This window comes from Salvelinus fontinalis, chromosome 13, assembly GCF_029448725.1.
Source record: "Salvelinus fontinalis isolate EN_2023a chromosome 13, ASM2944872v1, whole genome shotgun sequence".
NCBI classification, from domain to species: domain Eukaryota; kingdom Metazoa; phylum Chordata; class Actinopteri; order Salmoniformes; family Salmonidae; genus Salvelinus; species Salvelinus fontinalis.
This window is the reverse complement of record NC_074677.1, coordinates 53,839,490-53,865,154: the sequence shown is the minus strand read 5'-3', so window position 1 is coordinate 53,865,154 and position 25,665 is coordinate 53,839,490. Positions and strand designations below refer to the sequence as shown.

General features: G+C 41.6%; 1 protein-coding gene and 1 long non-coding RNA gene across 3 annotated transcripts in view; both read left to right on the top strand.

Annotated features, from left to right (window-relative positions):
• The window catches only part of LOC129869042 (protein phosphatase 3 catalytic subunit alpha-like), a 50,632-nt gene that overhangs the window by 351 nt on the left and 24,616 nt on the right, over positions 1-25,665 (top strand). For both annotated transcript variants that reach the window (XM_055943499.1, XM_055943498.1), the window contains exon 2: positions 21,462-21,662. In XM_055943499.1, the coding sequence (XP_055799474.1) occupies positions 21,462-21,662 (201 nt within the window). The remainder of the gene's footprint in view (positions 1-21,461; positions 21,663-25,665) is intronic.
• LOC129869044 (uncharacterized) lies at positions 4-8,585 on the top strand. The gene is made up of 2 exons (XR_008761846.1): positions 4-440; positions 1,249-8,585. It is a non-coding gene; the product is annotated as an uncharacterized LOC129869044 (long non-coding RNA).

Genomic DNA, 25,665 nt, shown 5'->3' with positions numbered 1-25,665 from the left:
CATTTTCTTTGTTTTTTAATTATTTTATAGGCTATTAAGAGCTATACGCTATTAATTGTGTGCCGTTTAAGATCTCGTTTAGGGTTGGGTATTGCGGATGTGGATGTCTGATGTGCCATATACATAATTGTATTTTGCTCGGGACCTGTGATGTTGATAAACAGTGAAAGGCAGTGACTGTGTTTAAAGCTATAGCCTACAGACTGTGTGTGTGTGTGGAGGGAGGGGGGGGACTCTTCCTAATCGTGTCACGGCAATATGTTTTCTCTGTCCCAATGTGATTGAATTTAGTCATGGACAGGCAGAAGAAGAGACTAAATGAGGCCGTGTTGCCGTGGAGGTCTTTGCTGTTGAGGCAGTGATGCAGCATGATTTCGCTGGCGCTGTGATAGAGGGCGCTTGGTGAATACGTGGATCTACGTACTCACTTGGGGGATGGGGTGGGTTGCAATCTATATTGGAATTGTATGTGGCAGTTTTCACTGTCGATGAGTAAAACATATAGGTTATCTTTGCTTGGATCTTGAGTTTGGAACTACGCACTCGTTTCGATTAGGCCTATATTCACGTTTCTTTGGCACGTGTGCCAATAACGTCAATGCTGCTATGATGTAGGCTATTAGTATGCATATCATAGAAAATATAACATAATGTAGACCTGTAGTCTTTTCTTTCAATAGCCCTATTGTCTCTGCAATATCATTTTCTGGCGTCAAAAGTGCTGTAGTCTGCAATGATGTATAGGGGCTATGCCACTAGTAAAATAGTGTCTACTGAGCTTCAATAATACGTCACTGTCTTTGCAGTCTCGTTCATGTTAAATGGCGTTTTATTATAAATGTGCCATCCCGTGGGATTTATGACAGTTTTAGTCATTTTACGGTGGTGCGTCAGGGCTCCTCCTTGGGGTTGCCGCTTTCCAATATTGGAATAGTTTATTTCTGACGCATTTTATTTACAATTCGTGTCTCAATTGCACACCCAGCCCCATGGCACTTGTCTGCAATCATATTGCACTTGTCTGCAATCGCAGATGAGGTTTAATCTAATGTAAACGTGAGTTCGGTGCTGCAGCTATCCAGGCCCGGACAGCAGCATTGTGATATATTGAATATGCATTGTTTAAAATAAAAATACTATAGCACTTGATTGAAAATAGGGCTATAAATCTACTCTTCGGTTTATCGTAATGTAAGGGTGGGAACCTTATGTGGTCCGTGTTTCATAGGGGACTCTAATCTCTTGCAGAACATGTGCAAAGTATCTAATCAAGACGATCACTGCCTGCTAGACCCACCAAGCCCCTGACGACTGTCACATACAGGTCATGTGCACCTGCTCAGAAGTTGCATGCATCAACCAATGGCTGGGTGTCACGTCATCGACTGTTCTGCCAGGCACCAGATTGCTATAACATGTGGTTAGTTTATAAGTAAAATAACTATCTGGCATGCACTAATCTGTTGTGGAAAGATTCTGTTTGTAAACCAAGATAATCTGTTTGGATTTAATGGGATGCTAGGATAAGGAGCAGCACTAGTTCCCGTGTTTTGCTTGTCTTCACTGGTTATTTGGACAAATCACGATTTCGAAGGTGTTACAGGCTGACTACACCGCTCGCGCGACTCGAGCGTTGCAAAAGAAATGTAGAAATCTATATTATTCAATTATTGCACCCACACTGCTCGCGCGCACCAACGAGCGTTTGCGTTGCCAAGGGCTAAAATAGAAGTCAGTTCTATTTGTGACGCAGATCGCCCTGCCTCTCCCATCTCCTCATTGGTTTATAGAAGCAGGTACCCACGTGCCATCTCCTCATTGGTTATACGCGCGTGGGTGACTGAAAGACGAACGAGGTCAGTGGCGGTAATGCACCTAATTTATGAAAGTTGCCAATCGCAATATAAAGTCAAGAGAAGAAAAAGCCTGGAAGGAAGAGAGACTAGAAACGAGTCGGTTGACTGTTTTATTTGTGGATTAATTGGCGGTGTAGAGGACCTTGTGCATTTCAGGTAAAATAACTCAATGTTTATATCCCAGGGCAATTTAGCAACAGCAATCTAGCTAAATAGGACAAATTAGCTAGCAAGTGCAAGCTAACTAGCTAAATTGCCATAAATGTTTAATGCTTTTCGACCTGTCCCCAAATTAATATAATTGGTTCAGAGTTTGTTTTGATATTTTAACCTGCGTGTCATGATCGCATTTGGTGTGGGGGGGACAAAATAAATTTATGCATGATGGAGCACGCGCGCAACCGGTTTGGATTCCGTGTTAGCATTTTTCGAAATTTGGGAAGGGGATGTGGCGCATAACTTGTAAAGAGAGACGGTGGAGCTCCTCATTCTAACATTTCTTTATCTCTTCTCTTAACATGTATGGACCCAGAACTTCTTTTTTTTAAAGGGGTGGATCAGCTTAATATTGCGGAAAGATTGTTGCTTCCATCAATGTAATTGTCTGCATCATTTCCAATCCCCCATATGCATACATATACACATATATACATACACATACCTATATAGACATACATACTTTTTTTAGAATATACTTTTATTATTCCCCGCAAACCCTACCACCCTTCCCCCAATTGGAGTAAACCAATAAACAACAACACTTAGGCTTCTACCTTCAGTCCATACATCTTATACACATTTTACAGACAATCTATTTTACAACAGTTATATCTTGTTTGTTTTTAGTCCTTCCTCTTTTTCTGATATCCATCCAGTTTGATTTCCATTTGTAACTGTGCTATTTCACAACATTTCTGAACCCATATACATTTTACAGACCCCGTATGTTTTACGTTGGTTATCTTGATATTAGTCCCACCCTTCAGCTCCATTCAACCCCTCCCATCTCTCTCTCAACACCATCCATTTTGGATTTCTATTTGCCATATATTTTTCAACTGTGCTGTGATGCTTCACAAAAGTACTGGACCTTCCTATTCTCATAGCTTAAACAGATTGTAAATTAAAAATAAACATTTTTGCTAAAATAATCATTATATTACTGATTGATTGACTATGACTTTTCAAATCATCCAGTATTGCTATCTGCAGCGTTAGTTCTAGGAAAATGTTGCAATTCTTCAGCCATTCCTGGACCTGTGACCAAAAACGAGCTACATATGGACAATACCAAAATAAATGATCTAATGACTCTGCCTCCTCACAGCAAAATCTTCAGAGCTGGGAAGATTGTATCCCCCATATATATAACATTCTATTGGTTGCAAGAATTTTGTATAGTAATTTAAATTGAAAAATTAGAAGTTTTGAATCCGGCGTTGTTTTGCGTATCAGTTCATAAACCATGTGCCATGGAATGGATACATCGAAAATATCTTCCCAACTATTTTGCAATTTATATGGCACAACTGTCAGTTTTTGGTCCTTAAATGAAATTGGTATATGTTTTTATTTATCACACTTTCTTTAACCATTTATGTTCTTTAATACAGGGCCGACATACAAGTTCCTTACCTTTTTCCCCTTCTACTTGCCTCTTCCATTTTTGTGGTAATGCTGCAATTAGTTGGTTGTAATTTTCAGTAGAGCAGACATTTCCATATGTCTGTGTTAGCTGCATGTGTGACATAACTCCACCAGTCCTATTTATGATATAATTCACAAAAATTATACCTTTTTTAAAAAATTCTTCAAAAAATATGTTTTTTTAATCAATTAGTATATTTGAGTTTAACCACAATATTTGTTGTATTATTTGTTCTGTCTATTCAGGTGGATTAAACTGAAATTGCAACCAACTCTCTAAGGCTTGTTTAAAAAATAACGATATTTTGGAGATCGTCAAGATTGCCGTTGGAAGCTTACTCGGACCAACGCGCAGCGTGATATGGGTTCACATGTTTATTGAATGAAACGCACAAAAACAATAAAGAACGAACGAAACGTAAAGCTCATGCAGTGCTCACAGGCAACTACACAGAAACAAGATCCCACAAAACACAGTGGGGAAATGGCTGCCTAAATATGATCCCCAATCAGGGACAACGATAAACAGCTGCCTCTGATTGGGAACCATACCAGGCCAACATAGAAATTAACTACCTAGATAGGAACACCCCCCCCCTAGTCACACCCCGACCTAACCCAAAATAGAGAATAAAAAGGCTCTCTATGGTCAGGGCGTGACAATTATTTCCTTTTCAAACAACCGAAAGTGAGCAGGTGTAATCTGAATAAAGGGAAAAAGGCCATTCTTGAACATAGGATGAGACATTCCTACCAATTTACTAGAGAACCAGTTTAGATTTAAGCATAACTTTTGTATGACTGATGCCTTTAGTGAGAGGTCTTATGCTTTAATATTTAATCATTTCTGCCCTCCGAATTCATATTCGTTATATAAATAGGCCCTTTTAATTTTGTCTGGCTTGCCATTCCAAATAAAATTGAATATTATTTGTTCATATAATTTAAATAGCAGGTCACTAGGTGTAGGCAAAACCATAAGCAAATAGGTCAACTGTGATATGACTAAAGAGTTAATCAAGGTGATTTTTCAACAAATACAGATATTTTCCTTTCCATGGTAGCAAGATCTTATCTATTTTGCTAACTTTCTATAAACATTTATTGGAGTGAGATCATTTCTTTCTTTTGGGATTTGTATACTGAGTATGTCCACATCTCCGTCAGACCATTTAATTGGTAAACTACACAGTAATGTAAAATGTGAATTTTTTTGTGATTCAATATGGAATATAGTAAGTACACTTATCATAATTTGGTTTTAATCCAGAGAGGATAGCAAAAGTATCTAGATCCTCTAAAAGGCCGTGGATAGATTCTAATTGTGGTTAAAAAAGAAAACATGAATCATCAGCTTACAATGACACCTTAGATTTTAAGCCACGGATTTCTAATTCCTTAATATTATTGTTTGATCTAATTTAAACAGCTAACATTTCGATGGCAATAATAAATAGATATATTCTAGGCATTTATATATAAACTCCAGTCGTACTTTTTCAAAAGCCTTTTCAAAATCAGCTATGAAAACCAGGCCCGGTGTCCCCGATATTTCATAGTATTCTATTGTTTCCAGTATTTGTCTTATATTATCTCCAATGTATCGTCCATGTAAAAAAAACATTCTGATTAGGATTAATAATATCTGACAATACTTTAATTCTATGCGCCAAGCATTTTGCTATGATTTTTGCATCACAACACTGAAGTGTAAGAGGTCTCCAATTTTTTTTATGGACTAGATCTTTATATATATACACACTCATACATACATCACTTGGGTCCTGTTTCAGAAATAATGATATCAGAGCTTCTTGTTGCATGTCTGATAATCTACCATTTATATAGGAGTGGTTAAAACATGCTAATAATGGTCCTCTTGAGTATATCAAAAAAAGTTACTTCCACTGGTAGGCCATCCAGCCCTGGAGTTCCCAGCCTTAAAGGATTTAATTGCATCAAGAAGTTCCTCTGTAATTTGGCCTTCACATGAGTCTTTCTGTACAGATGTTAATTTTACGTTATTAGCAGAGACAAAAATCCATACAATTAGTTTCAGTTAGTGGAGATGAAGACTGAAATGAAAACATTCTTAAAGTACTTTACTTCCCCTTTCAAAATATCATTCGGTGAATCATGCGTGACTCCATTTGTAACAAGTTATCACATTTTTGGTAGCTTTTCTATATTGAAGATTGAAAAAGAATTTGGTGCATTTTTCCCCATCTTCCATCCAATTTGCTTTATTTTTATCATATATTACACTGGGTCTTTCTTGAATAAGTTCCTCCATTTCTTTGTTTTTCCTCTAACGTATTCGGTGCCTCTATGGTACAGCTTAAGTTCTGGACCCAGAACTTAAGCAGCTGACCAATTACATGAGACTTTAGTTCTGGGTTAACCGAGAGTACATATAAACCAGAGGCTGGTGGGAGGAGCTATAGGAGGACAGGCTCATTGTAATGGCTGTAATGGATTAAATAGAACTGTATCAAACATATTGAAACCACATTTGACTCAGCTCCATAAATTACATTCCAGCCATTACAATGAGCCCATCCTGCTATAGCTTTTCCCACCAGCCTCCTCTGATATAAACTGATAGGCCTATACAACATGGGAATATTTTCCAGTCTTGGATCTCGCCTCGGTTTGCTCTCCTCATGCAGGATTTGTAGGCGTAGGGTTTCGATTTGTTTCAGAATGAGCGAGCTCTTCAAATTGTCCCAGTGCGCCTACAGTACTACAATGGGCAGGGCAACATGATTTGATGATGCTATGCTGGGACCATCCCCACATCCAATAAGTCAAAGCTACAAAAACACAGATGTAGCCTATAATATGTTATACAGGCTCAGGCCTATACAGTTTAGATCGCTCCCACACATTAATATTGCCTACAGGTACTTGGGGAAAAATGGCATATATCATGACACAAGGTGAGACCCAGATGCAGATGGTTGGAGTCTTAATGTTTACTTATCCAAAAGGAGTAGGCAAGAGAATGGTCGTGGACAGGCAAAAGGTCAAAACCAGATCAGAGTCCAGGAGGTACAGAATAGCAGACAGGCTTGTGGTCAAGGCAGGCACAGAGTCCAGAAACAGGCAAGGGTCAAAACTGGGAAGACTAGAAAAAGGAGAATAGCAAAAAGCAGGCGAACGGGAAAACCACTGGCTGACTTGGCACATACAAGACAAACTGGCACAGAGACAGGAAACACAGGGATAAATACACTGGGGAAAACAAGCGACACCTGGAGGGGGTGGAGACAATAGCGAGGACAGGTGAAACTGATCAGGGTGTTACACATATATGACTGGTATTGGATATATCAACTTTTAGGGTGAATATGCATAGGCTGTCTTCTTGTAATGTGTTCCTGCATACTATCTAACTTCTTGTTAGTACAGTAGGTAACCAGTTCCATTGAAGACATCATCATTTATTTGTCATATGTTTAATCTTTTGGGGGCTATTGCCAATAGGGGAATTTAATAATAATCGCTTCAGAAGCAGAGCATATTTAAGTTGTAATGAGTTAGAAAAAGAATGTGCGGCAGGATCGTAAGTCAGCAAGCATTGCAAGGATGGATCCCTTCGTACTCAATTCCATTCTGAGAGGGCCTAGCTACATAGTTTTGGAAAGGGACTGTTTTGAACAGGTGACAATACAGAGACAGCAGACAGCTGTGTGTTGTCTGTGCTGCATCTCAACGAGTGAGCGTTTCTGCAGAGAGGACGAAGGGTTGACAGTGGAATGAGTTCACTCAAAGTTGACTGTAGTTGTTAATACAGAGCACAATTCTCTCCAAGGAACATCCCGTCTTCTGTGGGTCAGTTGCATCGTAAGGTAGGAGGGATATGCTGGATGAACCACTGCAACTGTGTATTGAATGTGAAGGGATTTCAGGATGACCACACCCAGATCAATGCCTGTGCCATCCCTGGCAGGACTGGTAAATGCAGCAATCTCATAGCACTAGAAATTCATTAACCGATCAATCAATTTGAGTAATATCTTCATGCTGCTCACAAAAACATCTCTTTTGAGGTGGCTGAAGATTGATGAATTGTGGTACTACTTGGTGCTTGTTTAGAGATCCTAATACTCTACACAGCTACAGCTGTGGCAAATACAGTACCAGTCAAAAGTTTGGCCACACCTACTCATTTTATATTTGATATTCTTCAAAGTAGACACCCTTTGCCTTGATGACAGCTTTGCACGCTCTTGGCATTCTCTCAAACAGCTTCATGAGGTAGTCACCTGGAATGCATTTCAATAAAGGTATGCCCTGTTAAATAGTGGAATTTCTTTCCTTCTTAATGTGTTTGAGCCAATCAGTTGTGTTGTGACAAGGTAGGGGTGGTAAAAGACCAAGTCCATATTATGGCAAGAACAGCTGAAATAAGCAAAGAGAAACGACAGTCCATCATAAAACAATTTTTGGACTGACCTTCAGTCAATCAGGAAAATGTCAAATAACAGACACATCTCAACATCAATTGTTCAGTGGAGACTGTAAATTAGGCCTTCATGGTCAAATCGGTGCAAATATGCAACTGCTAAAGGACACCAATAATAAGCTACTTTGAAGAATCTAAAGTATAAAATTTATTTTGATTTGTTTAACACTTCTTTTGGTTACTACATGATTCCATATGTGTTATTTCATAGTTTTGATGTCTTCACTATTATTCTACAATGTAGAAAATAGTACAAATAAAGAAAAGCTTACTTCATTGTTTTATTTTTTATTATTTTCATTGCATCAGGGATAGCGCGCAGGGTGCTGATTTCACACTAGAGTAGAGTACAGTATAATTGACGGTATTGTACTTTACTGTATTTTATACTGTACTGAACTATACTCTATTGTACTTTATCTACTGTATGCTGTACTGTGATGTCCAAACTTGTGAAACATAGATGTCTATGATTGGTAAAGATTTGGTCCACTCCGGACCAACCAAATCTTGAATTGATCTGGTCTTGTTTGGGTGCGGAGCTCATTAGAATAATAGCCAGTGTGTAAAAATAATATACAAACACTTATTGTAGTACAATAACCAAAACAGATACATTTTTTTAAAGTCAAGATGTCATAGCTGACACCCCATTCTTTCTACTGACATATTGGAATCTTAATTCGGAGTAGATATTTAACAGAGTTTTTGAAAAACACAGTCGCATAAAAATCGGTGGGAAGTTTGATTGTCATTCTGTTACTGAACCTTACATCTGAAGGTTCTTCTAGTAAATGTGTTGTTTTAAAATTTTCGGGGGAAATTGTTCAAAGTAGTCCTTGTGCGTAGAGTTGTATGGTTCGTTTAACTTTGCAACCAATGGTTTTTGTGTGGCAGAGTGTTAAAGTGAAAAATGGGAGTCTGCGTCATTCAGTTAACATGGAATTGCCCAGAAGCAGAGCTTAGCACACAGCTAAACATACTGGCCTATAAATGACTCACCTGTGTTTAAGCGTTTGTTTTCCCGTTTGATTTTACTCAGCGTTTATTTTTACAATGTCAAACTTACTCTTATGTTCTCTTACAGTTAGTTATATTTCAGGTGGTTAGATGTTAACCTCTGATTTTGTCACATAATTTCACTCTGGTACTCAGTGATGGATACTATCATATGTCCACTTGCCACATCCTCCCACGTAACAGGACAGCGTCACAATGGCATGTGCTACATTCACAGTGGCATGAGTACTGTTTCATTGGTTCAAGGAGAGCCCTCTATTTACAAGTAGGGTCTCGGGAGTGTGTATTGACCTCGCTCTTCAGCACTGTGATACATGATTGGCCCACACAGGAAATGTAACAGAGGGAAGAGGGTTCATTGAAAAAGCTGTCCTAGGTGCTGTTCTTCTGTTAATCAGCTGGACTACTGTATCTTCTCTGTGTCGGAGGGTGGGTGGCCACCAGGGATCATGGTGATTTTAGTCTTGGTATAGAGGAATGAGGATATTAGTGATGCCTATGAGTAGGGTTGTTGTGACCAGGACATGAACTGGCTATTGGAGGAGAGGAGACTGTCTGTCTGCCACTTGGCCTGGTCCCATGTCAGGGCATGTCTGGAGAGTGTGAACAAGCTAGGCTCAGAGCGGCCTACTTTCTCATAGAGTGATTCTAGGACATTATAGGTGTTAGTTCTGGTGGGGCTCGGTAAATCACTGTGGATTTTAAATCACGAATGCCTTTTGTCTGAGAGCGGGAACCCTCACAATACCAGATTTATTTTCAGAACAAAACGGAGACAATCATGGAAAGGGCTGACCTATCAGTAGAGGCACTTCTGGATTTAGACAGCCAGTCAGTAAGCACACAGGGGGAATCTCTCTTCTGAAATATGATTATGACATATGCAGTCGCTCAGTTTCTCTCTCCCAAAGCTTAGGCTGGATAGAGATCTTTCTAAAATTGGTGACCATCCTTTGGACATCCATATTTACAATAAACATTCAGCCGTTTCTGATCCGTTTCTCTACACCCACAATTAGATTTCTGACATTCACTGTGAAAATGCCCAGCTAGTTGTTGTGTGTTTGTGTTCCCACTGTTTGTGAAAGTAGTGGGATAGTGTGTTTTGGGTCAGATCGGGTTCACGTATAAGGGTCTGTGGGAGACGAGGCCTTTCCACCATTCTGCTATGCCTATGCTTGAGAAATGAGATTCACTTTTAGATGTCGTATAATGTTGGTATGATTCTGCTAGGTGTCTGTATCCATGGAAATGTCACTCTTTGTTGAATTATTTTCTGTGGATTTTTTTTGTTGTTGACGTGTCCTGTTCTCATAAGCGTTTGTGTGTTTTATTACTATCATGGATGCTATATAAGAAGGTGTGTGTGCGTTTTGTTTGTTTTTGAGAACAATATCAGTGACATGGTGGCTCATTGGCCAGACAGCGTAGAGCCCACCCCCAGAGATGTGTGGGCGTGGACGTGGTGGATCTTGATGGTGTGATACCCTGCGCCCAGCTTGCCCCCTCTGAAGGCTATCTGCATGCATGATACTCACAAGCTTTATTTAGCAGTGTGGGTGAATTATTTAAGGATTGGTTTGCAGCAGTGTTTTACTGCACACAGGCCTCTTACATAATGAAACTTCCCTGAGGTCTAGCAATGAGAGGGGGTAGAGGAGGGAGATGGAGTCAGAGAGAGTAGTGTAGTGGAGAGGACAAATCTAAAGGATAGAGTAAGGGGGGGTGGAGGAGAGACACTCGCACATGATTGCACACACGCATGAGAGCTCTTACAGTAGCAACAGTCATCAAGTTTATTTTATCCATCAGATATTGACTGAATTATGGCACATAAAACATTTTACTGGCACGTACAAATAATGAATGGAGTTCAAGGATTTTGGTGGGAATTTAGGTGTTCAATTTCCTGTCAAATTTCACTTTTGTTCACAGAATGTACTTATATAAGGTTTATATAAGATATACGTTGTGTCGTTTTTTTTAGATTTTGTGTTACAATAAAGAAAATGATGTTCTTAATTTGCATAAATATACGGTGTGTATTTGCATATACTGTATGAATTAATTAACGTAAAGGGGTGGAACATGGCTGCAAACACCAAAAATCGGGTAGGTGCACCCGATTCAGCTGCCCTGCACACGCCGGGTAGGCGACGTGTTCCCATTTTGAACCATTTATTATCTTTTTTTTTTTATACCCAATTTCGTGATATTCAATTGGTAGTTACAGTCTTGTCCCATCGCTGCAACTGCCGTATGGACTTGGGAGAGGTGAAGGTCGAGAGTCATGCGTAGGTCAAGAGTCAACACGACCCCGCCAAGCCGCACTGCTTCTTGACACACAGCTCGCTTAACTCGGAAGCCAGCCACACCAATGTGTCGGAGGAAACACCATACAGCTTGGTGACCGAAGTCGGCGTGCATGTGCCCGGGAGCAAATAAAATGCACTGTAGGCCTACCAATGGACAATCGGATGGCTCAGATTACCGTGTCTGCAGTAACGTAGCAGGCGTAAAAGAAAGCTACAGCACAATTGAGACTGAAATTTCAAAACTTTTAAAATTATGACTAAGAAGAGACTGTTAACGAATACAGCAAAGAGCTGCCATAAAATGTGCGTTCTACCTACTTCCACTCATGCTACAACCAGCAGTGAAGTTGCACTGAATGAGTAGGAGCGTGTATGGATAGGTTTACCTTGTTATTATTGGGTCTTTTTTTAATACTTTGGAATATTTCACTTTGTCAAGGCTCAGGCTAAGATCCAGATGCAGACACAGGAGGTAGATAATATGAGTCTCAGACTTTATTACAGTACAAGGGGCAGGCAATCGGTAGGTCAAGGCAGGCAAAGAGTCATAATCCAAATCAGAGTCAGGCAGGTACAGGATGGCAGGCAGGGTCAGGACAGGCAGAAAGGTCACAACTGGGAAAACTAGAAAAAGCAAAAACTAAAGCACGGGATCACGCTGGTAGGACTTGGCGGGAAAGACGGTGTCCCCTTTTGGTCAGTGTCAGTGGAGGAAAGTGAGAACAGAGGGACGTTGAGATGCGGACCCTCAGTCTGCTCCCCTCGAAGAGTGCAATTGGGGCCTGCAATTCGGCGGCGTTCCTGCATGTGGGTGTTCCTGCATCTCCGGTAACCCCTCTTTATTCTTCTATTGGTAACTTTTTAAACTAGGACAGGCAGGAGGTGGTGGTGCTCCAGTACAGTAGGTGGCGTTAATGCACAATAATGTTGGATGCCAGTCGCCAATAAACCCACAGAAGCAGAAGGAGCGAGGGTGACAACGGTACTTGGCTAGCTGTACACCAGTACTGTTTTTTAGCTAGCTGTCAGGCTCTGTTTTCCGGCAGTTCTGGTAATGATGGCGATGGCAGGTGGGAGCAAAGGACACTATGTTCTAGCTTAGCCAGCCAGTCCGATACACACCAGGCGGGAGGCGTGGCGACACCGGGTACTGGCTAGATAACTAGCATGCTAGCTTGCACACGGTGTCCCTAACTAGCAAGTTAGCTAGCCTTGATTTGCCTTGATGACAGCTTTGCACACTATTGGCATTCTCTCATCCAGCTTGACCTGGAATGCTTTTCCAACATTCTTGAAGGAGTTCCCACATATGCTGAGCACTTGTTGGCTGCTTTTCCTTCACTCTGCGGTCCAACTCATCCCAAACCATCTTAATTGGATTGAGGTTGGGTGATTGTGGAGGCCAAGTCATCTGATGCAGCACTCCATCACTCCCATTCTTGGTCAAATAGCCTTTACACAGCCTGGAGGTGTGTTGGGTCATTGTCCTGTTGAGAAACAAATGATAGTCCCACTAAGCGCAAACCAGATGGGATGGCATATCGCTGCAGAATGCTGTGGTAGCCATGCTGGTTAAGTGTGCCTTGAATTCTAAATAAATCCCAGACAGTGTCACCAGCAAAGCACCATCACACCTCCTCCATGCTTCACAGTGGGAACCACGCATGCGGAGATCGAATTGCAGCAATTCGACCATGAAGGCCTGATTCACTCAGTCTCCTCTGAACAGTTGATGTTGAGATGTGTCTGTTACTTGAACTCTGTGAAGCATTTATTTGGGCTGCAATTTCTGAGGCTGGTAACTCAAATAACTCATCCTCTGCAGCAGAGGTAACTCTGGGTCTTCCATTCCTGTGGCGGTCCTCATGAGAGCCAGTTTCATCATAGTGAGTGATGGTTTTTGCGATTCCACTTGAAGAAACTTTCAAAGTTCTTGAAATGTTCCTGATTGACTGACCTTCATATCTTAAAGTAATGATGGACTGTCGTTTCTCTTTGCTTATTTGAGCTGTTCTTGCCATACTATGGACTTTTACCAAATAGGGCTATCTTCTGTATACCACCCCTACCTTGTCACAACACAACTGATTGGCTCAAACGCATTAAGAAGGAAAGAAATTCCACAAATTAACAAGGAACACCTGTTAATTTAAATGCATTCCAGGTGTCTAACTGATTGTGCAAAGCTGTCATCAAGGCAAAGGGTGTCTACTTTGAAGAATCTCAACAACAAAAAAATGTGGTTACTACATTTATTTAACCCTTATTTGACCAGGTAAGTTGACTGAGAACACTTTCTCATTTACAGCAACAACCTGGGGAATAGTTAGAGGGGAGAGGAGGGAGAATGAATGAGACAATTGTAAGCTGGGGATGATTAGGTGACCGTGATGGTATGAGGGCCAGCTTGGGAATTTAGCCAGGACACCAGGGTTAATACCCCTACTCTTATAATAAGTGCCATGGGATCTTTAATGACCACAGAGTCAGGACACCTATTTAAATTCCCATCTGAAAGACGGCACCCTACACAGTGCAATGTTCCCAACCACTGCCCGGGGGTATTGGGATTTTTTTTTTTAGACCAGAGGAAAGGGTGCCTCCTACTGGCCGTCCAACACCACTTCCAGCAGCATCTGGTCTCCCGTTGAGGGACCGACCAGGACCAACCCTGCTTAGTCAGAAGCAAGCCAGCAGTAGGATTCCATATGTTATTTCATAGTTTATTCTACAATGTAGAAAATAGTAAAAATAAAGAAAAACTTTGGAATGAGTAGGTGTGTCCAAACTTTTGACTGGTACTGTATATTTTGAAATGGTCTGAGATTTAACAACAATGCATTGGCAGGGCGATTCAAGCACAGCCAATATGTGGTGATAATGCACATACCTTATTACTACAGAACTGTTTTTAATAGATTCAAAAATCTGAACAGTAGATATCGCTTGCATTTTGAAAGTCCTCTTGACTCAGAAAAGGTTGGTGTCCATTGATCTAGAGCTAGGTCTACCTGTGTCATGTAAAAAATCTTCCCAGCGTGAAATATTTCCAAGTCGTTCTGATCGTTCGGTGTTCTGGTTGTGACGTCATGCTGTAAAACTTCTCCCAGCGTGAATATGTTCCCAGTTCAATAATTGGACGCGCAGCTCTTTATGTGGATGGCTGAGCTCGCGCGGATTTTTCTCGCACACCCTCCTTCGACCTAGGAAAATTGTTCTGTAGGTACGCGCATTTGCTTCACACGTCTGCCAATTAATGGTGGCCAGGAGTATTGACTGACCAATCAGAAGCTTGTTGAGGCGTGAGGTCAGCATATAAATACCCAGACTCGCGCGTCGAAGTGCGGAGGGTTGATGTGAATGATTGTAAAGATATGGGCGTTTACGATTGACTGTGTGTGTGTGTGTGTGTGTGTGTGTGTGTGTGTGTGTGTGTGTGTGTGTGTGTGTATATATATATGAGGTATGTGCATTATCACCACGTATTGGCTGTGCTTGAATTGCCCTGCCGATGCATTGTTGTTAAATCTCAGACCATTTCAAAATATACAGTACCAGTCAAAAGTTTGGACACACATATATATATATATGAATGAATAAAATATTTGTTAGCTATACAAACAAGTTAAAATTGCACACTTCTGAGAACAAGCCATTAAGACCAGTTTACAGCTAATTATGCTAGTTAGCTAGCAAGGGCGAGGGGGTGTGAGAAAAACATCTGCACGAGCTCAGCCATCCACACAAACGCGCGTGCAATTATTTTCACGCTGTGAAAATGTTTACAACATGACGTCACAATCAGAACAATTGGTAACTATTTCATACCGGGAAGATATTAACAGGACAACCTGCCCTCACCTGCGCTGTCTAGACTGCTGCATTAATTACTGTTGTTGTCACGTTCTGTTGCATTATTCAACAAGTGTGTCAATAGCAGGATACCCTCGGATTAAAAATCAACAATCTTGGCTCCAGATTACACATATCTATACATACTTTACATTGTTTGTAAAATCACACATAATATCACTATAATCCAAGTGTTCCTTTTGGGAGGTTGCTTTCATTTCAGCGCATCTAATTTGGAAACATTTCAACTGTATTATATATTTTCTTTGCACAAAAAATGAACACCCCAAATAATCTTTCTTTCTTGTGATGCAAGAGTCGAGACAATATGTTACACCCCCGACAAAGTGTTAGCATTCTTATAGATGTAACGGAAAAACAATGTATTTAATTGAGCCCATTTCAGCCATTACCAGGATGTGTTTGATAAGCATTTCCACGGTCGCAATGTTTATTAAAGAAATGGCAGGCACAAGCAAGAGTATGAAAGAGTCTCAGGAGTAAAATGAAAGCAATCAATCCAGCGAAATGTAAGTGACAAGTGGACCCCTCAAACACAGGAAATAGATGGCTGAAATGTGCTACTTAAAGTATACAGTTTGGAGGGGGAGACAGCCTACCCTACGTGGTTTAATAGGGGACAGAACACTAACGGAACACCTAGAACATAGCACCTAGAAGATGGGTCATAGAACCAACTCCTATAACCATTACGGGGTGTTGACAAAAAGAGACATGAACCGATGACTGAGTTCTGCCATTTTGTGAATGTCCAAATGTATGCTCTGTGCATAATTGAGCTGAGTTTACCTGTTGTGGTTTTGGGACATTATCATCAGGATTGTAGGCTGGTCAAACAAACACTGCCTAGTGTCTACCCTGGCTGCTCTGTTCAGATCCCCGCTAACATGGCTTCCTCCTTGGCTCCTTCTCTTCCCAGTCTTTAGCATATTGGGTTTTCATGCATGGGCTGATCTGTGGGCCGCCAGCTGCCATACGGCCTGGCAGACTCCGTGCATGCAGGCAGAATGCACTTTAGGGCTCTGCACATTTGGGGTTTTGCACAGGAAAGAAACCGGGTCAACGTAGGTCCAATCAGTGAACACACTCATTTAGACATTTCAAACATTCGCATCACAGGCTTTTGAGTGCTATGATAACAAACCCTTCAGTTATCCCAACAGCACACAGTCCCAATTAAATTGAGTACGGTGATGATCACAACAATAATAACAGACGAAACAAAATAGATGGAACGTCAACATTGGTATTGAATGGACTCTTTAAAGGTCAGAGTAATTCACAGTGCACACAGGTACCGAACACAACATCTTGTCACCCAAGTGATTAGGCAACATTGTTTGCCATGTTATTTACAATATCTCCACGTGTCTCTAGTCTTGTCTATTGAGTCAAATACAAGCTTGCTGGCAACACTGCATATGGCTTCGACGAGAATCTATACTTAGGTAGTAAATTCTACTCTTAGTTATGTGCAATGTCCCTTTACAAAGTTAGGATGACATAAACCACAAGAGCCCGAGTCCTGGAGCAACGTCCTTCCCTGCCGCATATTCCTGTGTGGTAATGAAGACAGTCACAGGCCCAGATAGAGGGGGGACAGCAGGTTTGGTAGAAGCAGGGCTGAGACAAGTGACAGGTGCAGCTAGCTAACACAAACCTGGGCGAGAGACGTGACAGACAGACAGACAGACAGACAGACAGACAGACAGACAGACAGACAGACAGACAAGTGCACATAGATCCAGATGGACAGTAGCTACACACCTAGAGGATGAGTAGTGTGCTGTACGTGTTTACAAATTGACAGGATGCCAGGGCTGGATGGAGAGTATTCACTGCTGCTGTTGTATTAGTTAAGTAGAAACCTGGGCAGTGTTCGACCAACAGTTCCCCCGTCTCTCTCTCTGCAGCATCCAGCCTGGCAATGTTTCATGACAGCTGAACAGGTTGGTATACAGTAGTGGCTGTTAAAAAAGGACCTAGGCAATAAGGCATACATTACCATTTATTAATGAAGGTACAGTACATGTGTCTGGTGGTAATTAGTGTAGGCTGTGCAATGATGATAAGTCCATGGAATAGCAGAATGGGTGAAAAGCTATATGTGTTTTGTCAGTCTCCTGTTTATTGAAATCCTTCCACAATTATTAAGCTCCCTGCCCTTTCTGCGTTGTCTTGGGGAAATTGTGCTTCATAAAAGGAGAGAACGAGAGAACGTCTCTGATCCTCCCATGCAAATCGCAGTATTTCGCGCTGACACTGGCTGTACTCCAAAAGTTAGCTGCTGTTGCCCGGCAACATACACCACAGTTCAACTTAGCTTGGGCGCCCAGTTGAAGTGAGCTGTCTCCCATCTGAACCCCCCCCCCCCTCTCTCTCTTTCTCTCTTGTGTGTTTTCACCATGCCTGGTGCTCTCTCCCTCTAAATCCTCCCTCCTTTTTTCTGTTTCGTTATCTCTTGCTCCCTTCTACACTCTCATCTCTCTCCCTCTCGCCCTCTTTCTCGCCCCCTCTCTAATGTCCACCAGTAATCTCCCTGACTTCTCAGTCTTTTAGCATTGGAGAGTATCAGAAGGACAGTACTGTCTGTTGTGTAAAAAAACACACAGAAGGAAATGATGCACACTCTCAAACACATACAGCCATGTCTACAAACATACAGGACATGCAGTATCTCTAGTCTCTTTATTAGGCACAGTACCTACCACTGCAGTTCTACCATTAGGGCTGTTTTGAGTGTATTATAGTGGCTGTTCAGTGACGTCTGTAGGTAAGACTGAGATATAAACACACCAGACAGGCCACTGAGATTGTGACACGTTCTTTTGATCACCCAGCTCTGCCTCATCTCGCTCCTGCAATCTGTGACAACACAATCTGGTTTATAGCGTTGAGAGGGGAACTTTATTTGCTCCGAGTAGTTGCACAAACTCGTACATACACTGAGTGTACAAAACATGAAGAACACCTTCCTAATATTGAGCTGCACCCCCCTTTTGCCCTCAGAACAGCCTCAATTCGTCGGGGCATGGACTCTACATGGTGTCGAAAGCATTCCACAGGGATGCTGGCCCATGTTGAATGATTCCCACAGTTGTGTCAAGTTGGCTAAATGTCCTTTGGGTGGTGGACCATTCTTGATATACACGGGAAAGTGTTGAGTGTGAAGAATCCAGCAGCGTTGCAGTTCTTGACACACTCAAACCGGTGCGCCTGGCATCTACTACAGTACCATACCCCGTTCAAAGGCACTTAAATATTTTGTCTTGCCCATTCACACATACACAGTCCATGTTTCTGTTGTCTCAAGGCTTAAAAATCCTTCTTTAACCTGTCTCCTCCCCTTCATCTACACTGACTGAAGTGGATTCAACAAGTGACATCAATAAGGGGTCATAACTTTCACCTGGTCAGTCTAGGTCATCGAGTGTTTTGTACACTCAGTGTATATTTGGAAACACAATATAGTCAGGTATACACACCTACTGTATATGTAAGCACAGAGACAAACACGTTAAGATGCACCGTTCAGGCAAATACACAAGCCCAAAACATACGCACATAGACATATACTAACATGGACTTTCACACACAGACACATGCACAGATAAAACACAAACACACTGTTGAATGGGATTAATTTAACCTCAGTGAAAATCTCATGCCAGGCCTGGGCTCATTATCCCAGCAGCAGGAACATGAGATTTCTCTCTTTTCCCCCTCTAGTCAAGCATCCATTATTTAACAGCATGTTGATCACGTTGAGCCTCAGCTCGGAGAGCTCTCTGCTCTCTCCTATTCCCCCAGCGCCCCCCGCTCAGCAGCTCCCCATCGCCACATGCACTGAGCAACACAACTCTCTAGCCGACAAACTTGGCCATATTGCTATATTGCTCTGTGTACGTGTGTGTGTGCGTGTTTTCACGTCTCAGACAACCATATTGCAGGGGCTGGAGCACCACTCTGCTTTATGTCATGGTATCAGCTGGTTTTTATTATGACTTTTCAGTCAGCAACAGGTTTAGAGCTGAGACACTGGTGAGGGAATCACTATCCAATCAAATACTTTTATTGTAGGTTTGTACAGTAGTGTTATTGGCCGATGGAAACAATCAAGACCCCCAGGCCTATATAGTTGTGAGTTCACAGGTGCATTGTCCTATGGGTCAAAGGACCTGCCTGATGTGTGCTGTTTTCATTCTAACTGATCTGTCACGTTCTGACCTTAGTTCCTTTGTTTTGTCTTTTGTTTTTGTTGGTCAGGGTGTGAGTTGGGTGGGTAATCTATGTTTTCTATTTCTGTGTTGGTTTTCTGTGTTTGGCCTGATATGGTTCTCAATCAGAGGCAGCTGTCAATCGTTGTCCCTGATTGGGAACCATATTTAGGTAGCCTGTTTTCTGTTGGGTTTTGTGGGTGGTTGTTTTCAGTCTTTGTGTGTCTGCACCAGATAGAACTGTTTCGGTTTTCACTTTTGTTGTTTTGTATTTGAAGTGTCCTGGTTTTTGGGGATTTATTATTAAATTAAGATGAACACTAATCACGCTGCGCTTCCACCGACGAAAGCCGTTACATGGTCTGTGATATAAGAGCACAATGGTGTTGGATTTAGTATCCAATCTGAATCAAACATAATTGTCCATGACCGATTGATTGGAATGCAAACCTGCTTTCATAGTAAGGCCACAGGTCCAGCAGTGAGAAAGGCTGCTGCATCAGTAAGCGTGGCTACATGACCTTTTTGTATTATGCAGCACGCAAAGCCAACACCAAAGTCTTTTGACCACTGACGCAGATAGATTAGCTTCAGTGCAGAAAACTCCCTTTGTTGCTCCCAAAGCAATGGATGTGATGTTGGATGGGATGTTTTCAGAGGATGTCTGGCAGACAGGCGCTGTCTTATTCATGGGTTTAGATTTGTATTAACGACCCAGTGAAGTTATTCCTTCAGACTAAAGTTTTGTTCCCTGTCGTATTACAGTATTATTGGCTTCCTCATCAGAAATGACTGCACCCCCTGGTTGGAACACAACACAATCAGTTCCCTCTTTTTAAGGATCGGAGATACATACAGTAATTACTCGGATAGAGGGCTTCATTTGCCACCGCTATGTTCAGCAGACTTTTGTTAAGCTGTTCATACATACTGGATTGTTGACTCTCACTAAAAAAGAGGTTGTGTTATCTGGGGAAAATCACGTGGATATTTTTATTCCACACATCCGATTGTACATTTACAGCGATTCATAAATTTATAATATACTGTGGAAGCATCCATAATTAAAGTAGGCCACATTTTGGAAGAATTTGTTGACAGAACTTTTCCCCTCTGCAATTTCTGCATAAAGAAAAAAAAGCTTGACTTTCTTTTAGGTGTCTTGAAGGGCGGGGTTAGCTTTATGCATATAAGCACCATAATTGAACTGGCTGAGCAGTTTTAACCAAAGTATTGGAGGATAGAGTATCTGTTTTAGGCATTAGTTGTAACATGAATTGTAGAAGCCGGTACAATGAAGACATCTAACTAGCCTGCGGCAATCCCTTGTTGTGTCCTTATAGTGGTACACAAACGTTCAGCACCAGCACGAACTGAAACAAGGGGCTGGTCGCCGATTCAGCACCACGGCCATTAAACAGCGCCAGGCAGCTCATAATGAAATGTTTCAACGCACCTGTGTTGTGCTCTGTGTAGGTCTGCTGATAGACACTCTGCGACACTTTTATTGCCATACTGCTCTCAGACTATTTGGAATCCGGCATCTGAGGATGTCTAGCGGTTTCCCTCTGTGAGCTGGCTGTACAACTGATGCTCTGTATTCAACTGATATACAGTGTGAGGGTCTCTAAGTGGAGTGGTCTTTGTTCCCTGTCTCATGATGGTTTGATGGGTCTGTTTCCTCTTCTCATTGGCTCTCATCTGTCCCGCCCCCTATATCTGGGGCCCTCAGCGATTGGATTGTACATGAAGTCATGTTCCCTGGTACAATACATCCCGCAGAGGGAACTAATGTCATAGGAAGGACAAGCTAGCCAATGTAGAATAAACCTCTGCACCATCAATCTGGACCAGAGTTAAAGTAGCTTCCAAACATTATCACAAAGTAATTGGCCAGCTATTATTATTTTTTAAACAAAACATTATGCGATTAGAATTCTCTGGGATCTTTCCCCCGTGCTTAACTTTAAGTCTGAAGTATTTGTGTCCTAGTCTCAGAGCAGGTGATCACGGAATGTCTTGACGTCCCATTGGGGTGTGTTGTCTCACTGTGTTGTCTCCACAGCCGTGCCCTTCCCCCTGAGTCATCGCCTCACATTGAAGGAGGTTTTTGACAGTGAGGGGAAGCCCAGGGTGGACCTGCTCAAAGCCCACCTCACCAAGGAGGGCCGCGTGGAGGAAGCCGTGGCACTACGCATCGTCAACGAGGGCGCCGCCATCTTGCGCCAGGAGAAAACCATGCTGGACATAGAAGCACCAGTCACAGGTGAGGAAAAGAGATCACCTTTACCTTTTTGACTTTGGTGAAACAAACGTTGACTAACATTCACAGCGTTCATATCATGGTCCAACAGGAAGGAAGGAAGGGAGTCATATCAAAATGTTGAAGACAGACCTGTCAGAATAGATATGATTTCTTCTGGTCATTTGATCCAGTGGCGAGTGAGAAAGAGTATTATGAGTGACTAGGTTGCTGTGAGAGTGGGTCTGTGGGTCTAAAGTGGTTCAGACTGAGGGACTCTTATAAGCAGGTTAGCGTGAGAGTGAGTCTGAGCTCTGGAGTAAACCTGCACTGTAGAGAAGTTGGTATTTTGGCTATCTTGGAGAATGTACTTTCGTTTGATGTATAAATGTATGTGTGTGAAGGTGTCTTACTGTACTATGTCTGTAAGCAAATATTTGTGGGCAAGTAGAGTGTTTTGAAAGTGAAACAGGAAGACAAGCATAGAGAGACTGGGAGTGAGTGTGCAAATGAATGACCTGAAATACAAAAATAAACTCCAAAGCACCTGACTGGAGTTGAAATGAAGATGAAAAGTAGAGACAGCAAAGCAGGACTCTCTATATGCAGTGTCCCATAGCAGGTAGCTGTCACTTTCAAGTATTATAGTCATGTAAGAATAATACATTTTTCAAGCGCTCTGTATCTCTCTTTATCTTTCTTTTCAAGTATCAGAGCATCAATGTTGAGTGTTGTTTGAAGATACCTCTCAGACAGGCACTTATACATGATGAGGACCAGAGTACACTGAGGCTTGTTCAACCAATCATAGAAGTACAGCGGTTTGTCACCTCACCTGCATATAAAGGGTTTGATTCCAAAACGCAATAAACACACATTTTTCACATTTAGCATTTAAAAAAATCCCTGTCCCTTTCTATGAACATTTACTTTAGATGTGTTTTGTTGCAAAACGCAATATCGGATACTATGCGCTGTGCCCTGAGCCATGTGTTTAGACAGTTGGGACATTGAGGTTTCTGCATTATGATGCATTTACATGACACTACAACATTCTATGGCAGCCATGTTAGCTCCCGTTAACAGAATGAGAATTATGATGCCTTTAGCCTACATGACACTTCAAACACTTCAGCCATGGTAGCACCCCGTTAACATCACACATGGAGTTTAGTAAAAAATAAACAACAACATTAAAACAATATTACGAATTCAAAAAGTTGGCCAAACTCTCTAAATATATAGCTCTGGCTATATCCACTGTCCAGATGCATGGAACATTCCATATGTTTCTTGTCACTAGCGTAAAAGTGAATCATTTAGCGAATAATTTCCATTATATTTGTCTGTTCAGTCATAAGTTAGTTTTCTTTAAATATCTTTTCCACACTTAGGAACGTAATCGTATTACAGTTTTTTTTTTTATGCAATCGCTAGGACCCAGTTCTCAATACTTAGGTCACTTTTTCAAAACTCTTCACACAGTTCTCCTAACCAACTTTCAGTTGGCACAGCAGTTAATTTCACACCCAAAATGCACTAAAACTACCAAAACACTTCATACATGTCTCAAATAAACTCATTCTTCCATAACACTAGCAAAGGTTGTCACCCAACAAGTACACTGTCACTCATAAAACAACGACCTAAAAAACACTAACAACAGGTAGCATTACACAATGGTTTCTTTCGTCAAATTTCTTTACAAAACCAGAATGACACCTCTCCACTGTTTAGAATTCATTGCAGTATATGTTACAGGAATGAATCAGACATGATGCAATATGTTATGTCATTCTTTGGCATTGAGTAATTCCAAAATACAAGATTTTGTATATACACCATTTACAGGATACAGTAGCAATGCTGGTCAACCAAGTCTTCAGCATTTGGCCACAGGTTCTCATCCACATCACATCTTATGTCATCTTGGGCAATACACCTAGGAAAGAATCGTTTGGCATGCCTGGTCCATTCCTGGCAATCTTCCTCTGTCAGCCACTTCTCTATCTCCGGCTGGGTCCATGTTTACATTACAGTACAGCATTATTCCTAACATGTTCCCTTTTGTCTAGATGGTAATGAAATTGAAAGACTAACACCTGTGTAGGTGTTCAGCTACAATGGGAATCAGCTGTGGTTGGTCTAATTGATTTTATAGTATTTCCTTTTTTATATGTGGAATATATTTCAATACAGTATTACTGTAGAAATGTAGCAAATTGCTGTCTTATTCAATGTTGTGTTATGTTAGGTTTTGAACTTAAGTTTAACAGTTTTGAAAAGAGTATGTAAAAATGTGCAAATTGGCCTGTAGGTACATAGAGTTTTGGTGGTGCTCGTGAGTGAGAAAATAATTCAGGAAATTTGAAAGATGTAGTCATTGCTTTGGCATTTTGTGCCAAAGCAATGAACAACGATCAACAGTTTAGCCCACATAGACTGCTGTTGTACTCACTGTGTGAAGAGTTTTGAAAAAGTGACCTAAGTATTGAGAAATGGGTCCTAGTGATTATTAAAATGCAAACAAATTTAGGCTAACCGCTATCTTAGTCATCCAGATGCGGCGATAGACAGCTGTCACTCTCAGCTGTTAGCCAGCTGTCTACCTAGCATTACATTAGCTTTCAGCTCTTCGCTTTGCTCACACTTTCGCTGCTATTGCAGTCGGTGCATCCCAGAGATTGTTTCACGTTCATAAATCTGAAGGATACGTATTTTCATGTGGCTATACATCCTCCCCACAGAAAGTTTCGGGGGTTTCATTTCAAAGGTGTGGCCAAGAGTTTCTGGTCCTGGCTTTCGGGCTCTCCCTATCACTCCGCACCTTTTCTATGGTAGTGGAGGTGGCTTTGACACCGGTGCGGTGACAGGGGATCAGCGTATTGGCCTATCTGGAGCTCCACACTGCTGCGGTGATTTCCCAAATTAAGTCTCAGAGGTTCATAGCGAATCATGAGAAAAGTTGTTAGACTCTGGCTCAGCACTTTCAGTTTCTGGGTCTCATTCTGGACCCGGTTCTGAATCATGTGTTTTTGTCCCAACAGAGGAGAGTTGCATACTGGCTCTATCTGGCACGGTTTCAGCCGGGGCTTTTCACTTGTGCCAGTGATTATTGGGTCTGATGGCCAGTATAATAGCTGGGGTGCCTCTGGGACAGCTGTTGATGCGTCTGTGTCAGCGCTGGGTGACTGCTATGCATCTCGACAGAGCCATCGGTTGCTCAACGTATCCCTGTCTTGTCTAAGGGCGTTGACTCCTTGGAAGGACCCGTGTGGGTGATGGCGTGCATCAACAGGTAGGGACGGATGCGGTCTAAGGTCTTCACTTTTTTCCACAGACGCGAAATTCAGAGATCTGACCTGGGATCCGGGTCCTATATTCAGACTTTTGTCTCGGATCTGGGTCAGGTCTGATATAATTGCCACGAGTCTCGGGCATGTGCAATTAATATTGATTTACCGACTCGACCCGATTGGAACTGTCCTCTGTTAATTTAGTGTGTTGAGAACTGCTCAAATGTGTTATCTGTGTCAGCCAATTGAAACTCAATAAAACGTATAGCTTATGTCCAGCTGAAACTGGTTCCGGCTGCTCATCTCACTTACGCCTGCTGCTGAAGAGATATAGCGAGAGAGAAGGTGTGTAAAAAGAGCCTTGGTCTAGGCTACTGTTGATTGTGAAGATGGAGTCCTTTTTTGTTGAAGTTAAACAGAAGTTAGAGGAGAAAGAGTATAGTGAAAAGATGCCGAGTAGGAGAATGTTTTTATATTGTAGTGGACAAAGATGAGAAGAATGTTGGAGCGGCCAAATGGACTGTGTGCAACTCACTATTTTCTACTTATTTTCGTATTTGTTATAAATTCTTTAGTCATTATTATCATTGTAATTATTATTGTAGGCCTATTTAATCATCTAAACCAGTTATTTAAATAGCCTGTGCAAAAAGTGTTTTGTTTGATTTTGTTGAGCCATTTTTCTTGGCTAAATTAAGTTCCAAAGGCAGTGCGCACCGGCACACAAAACA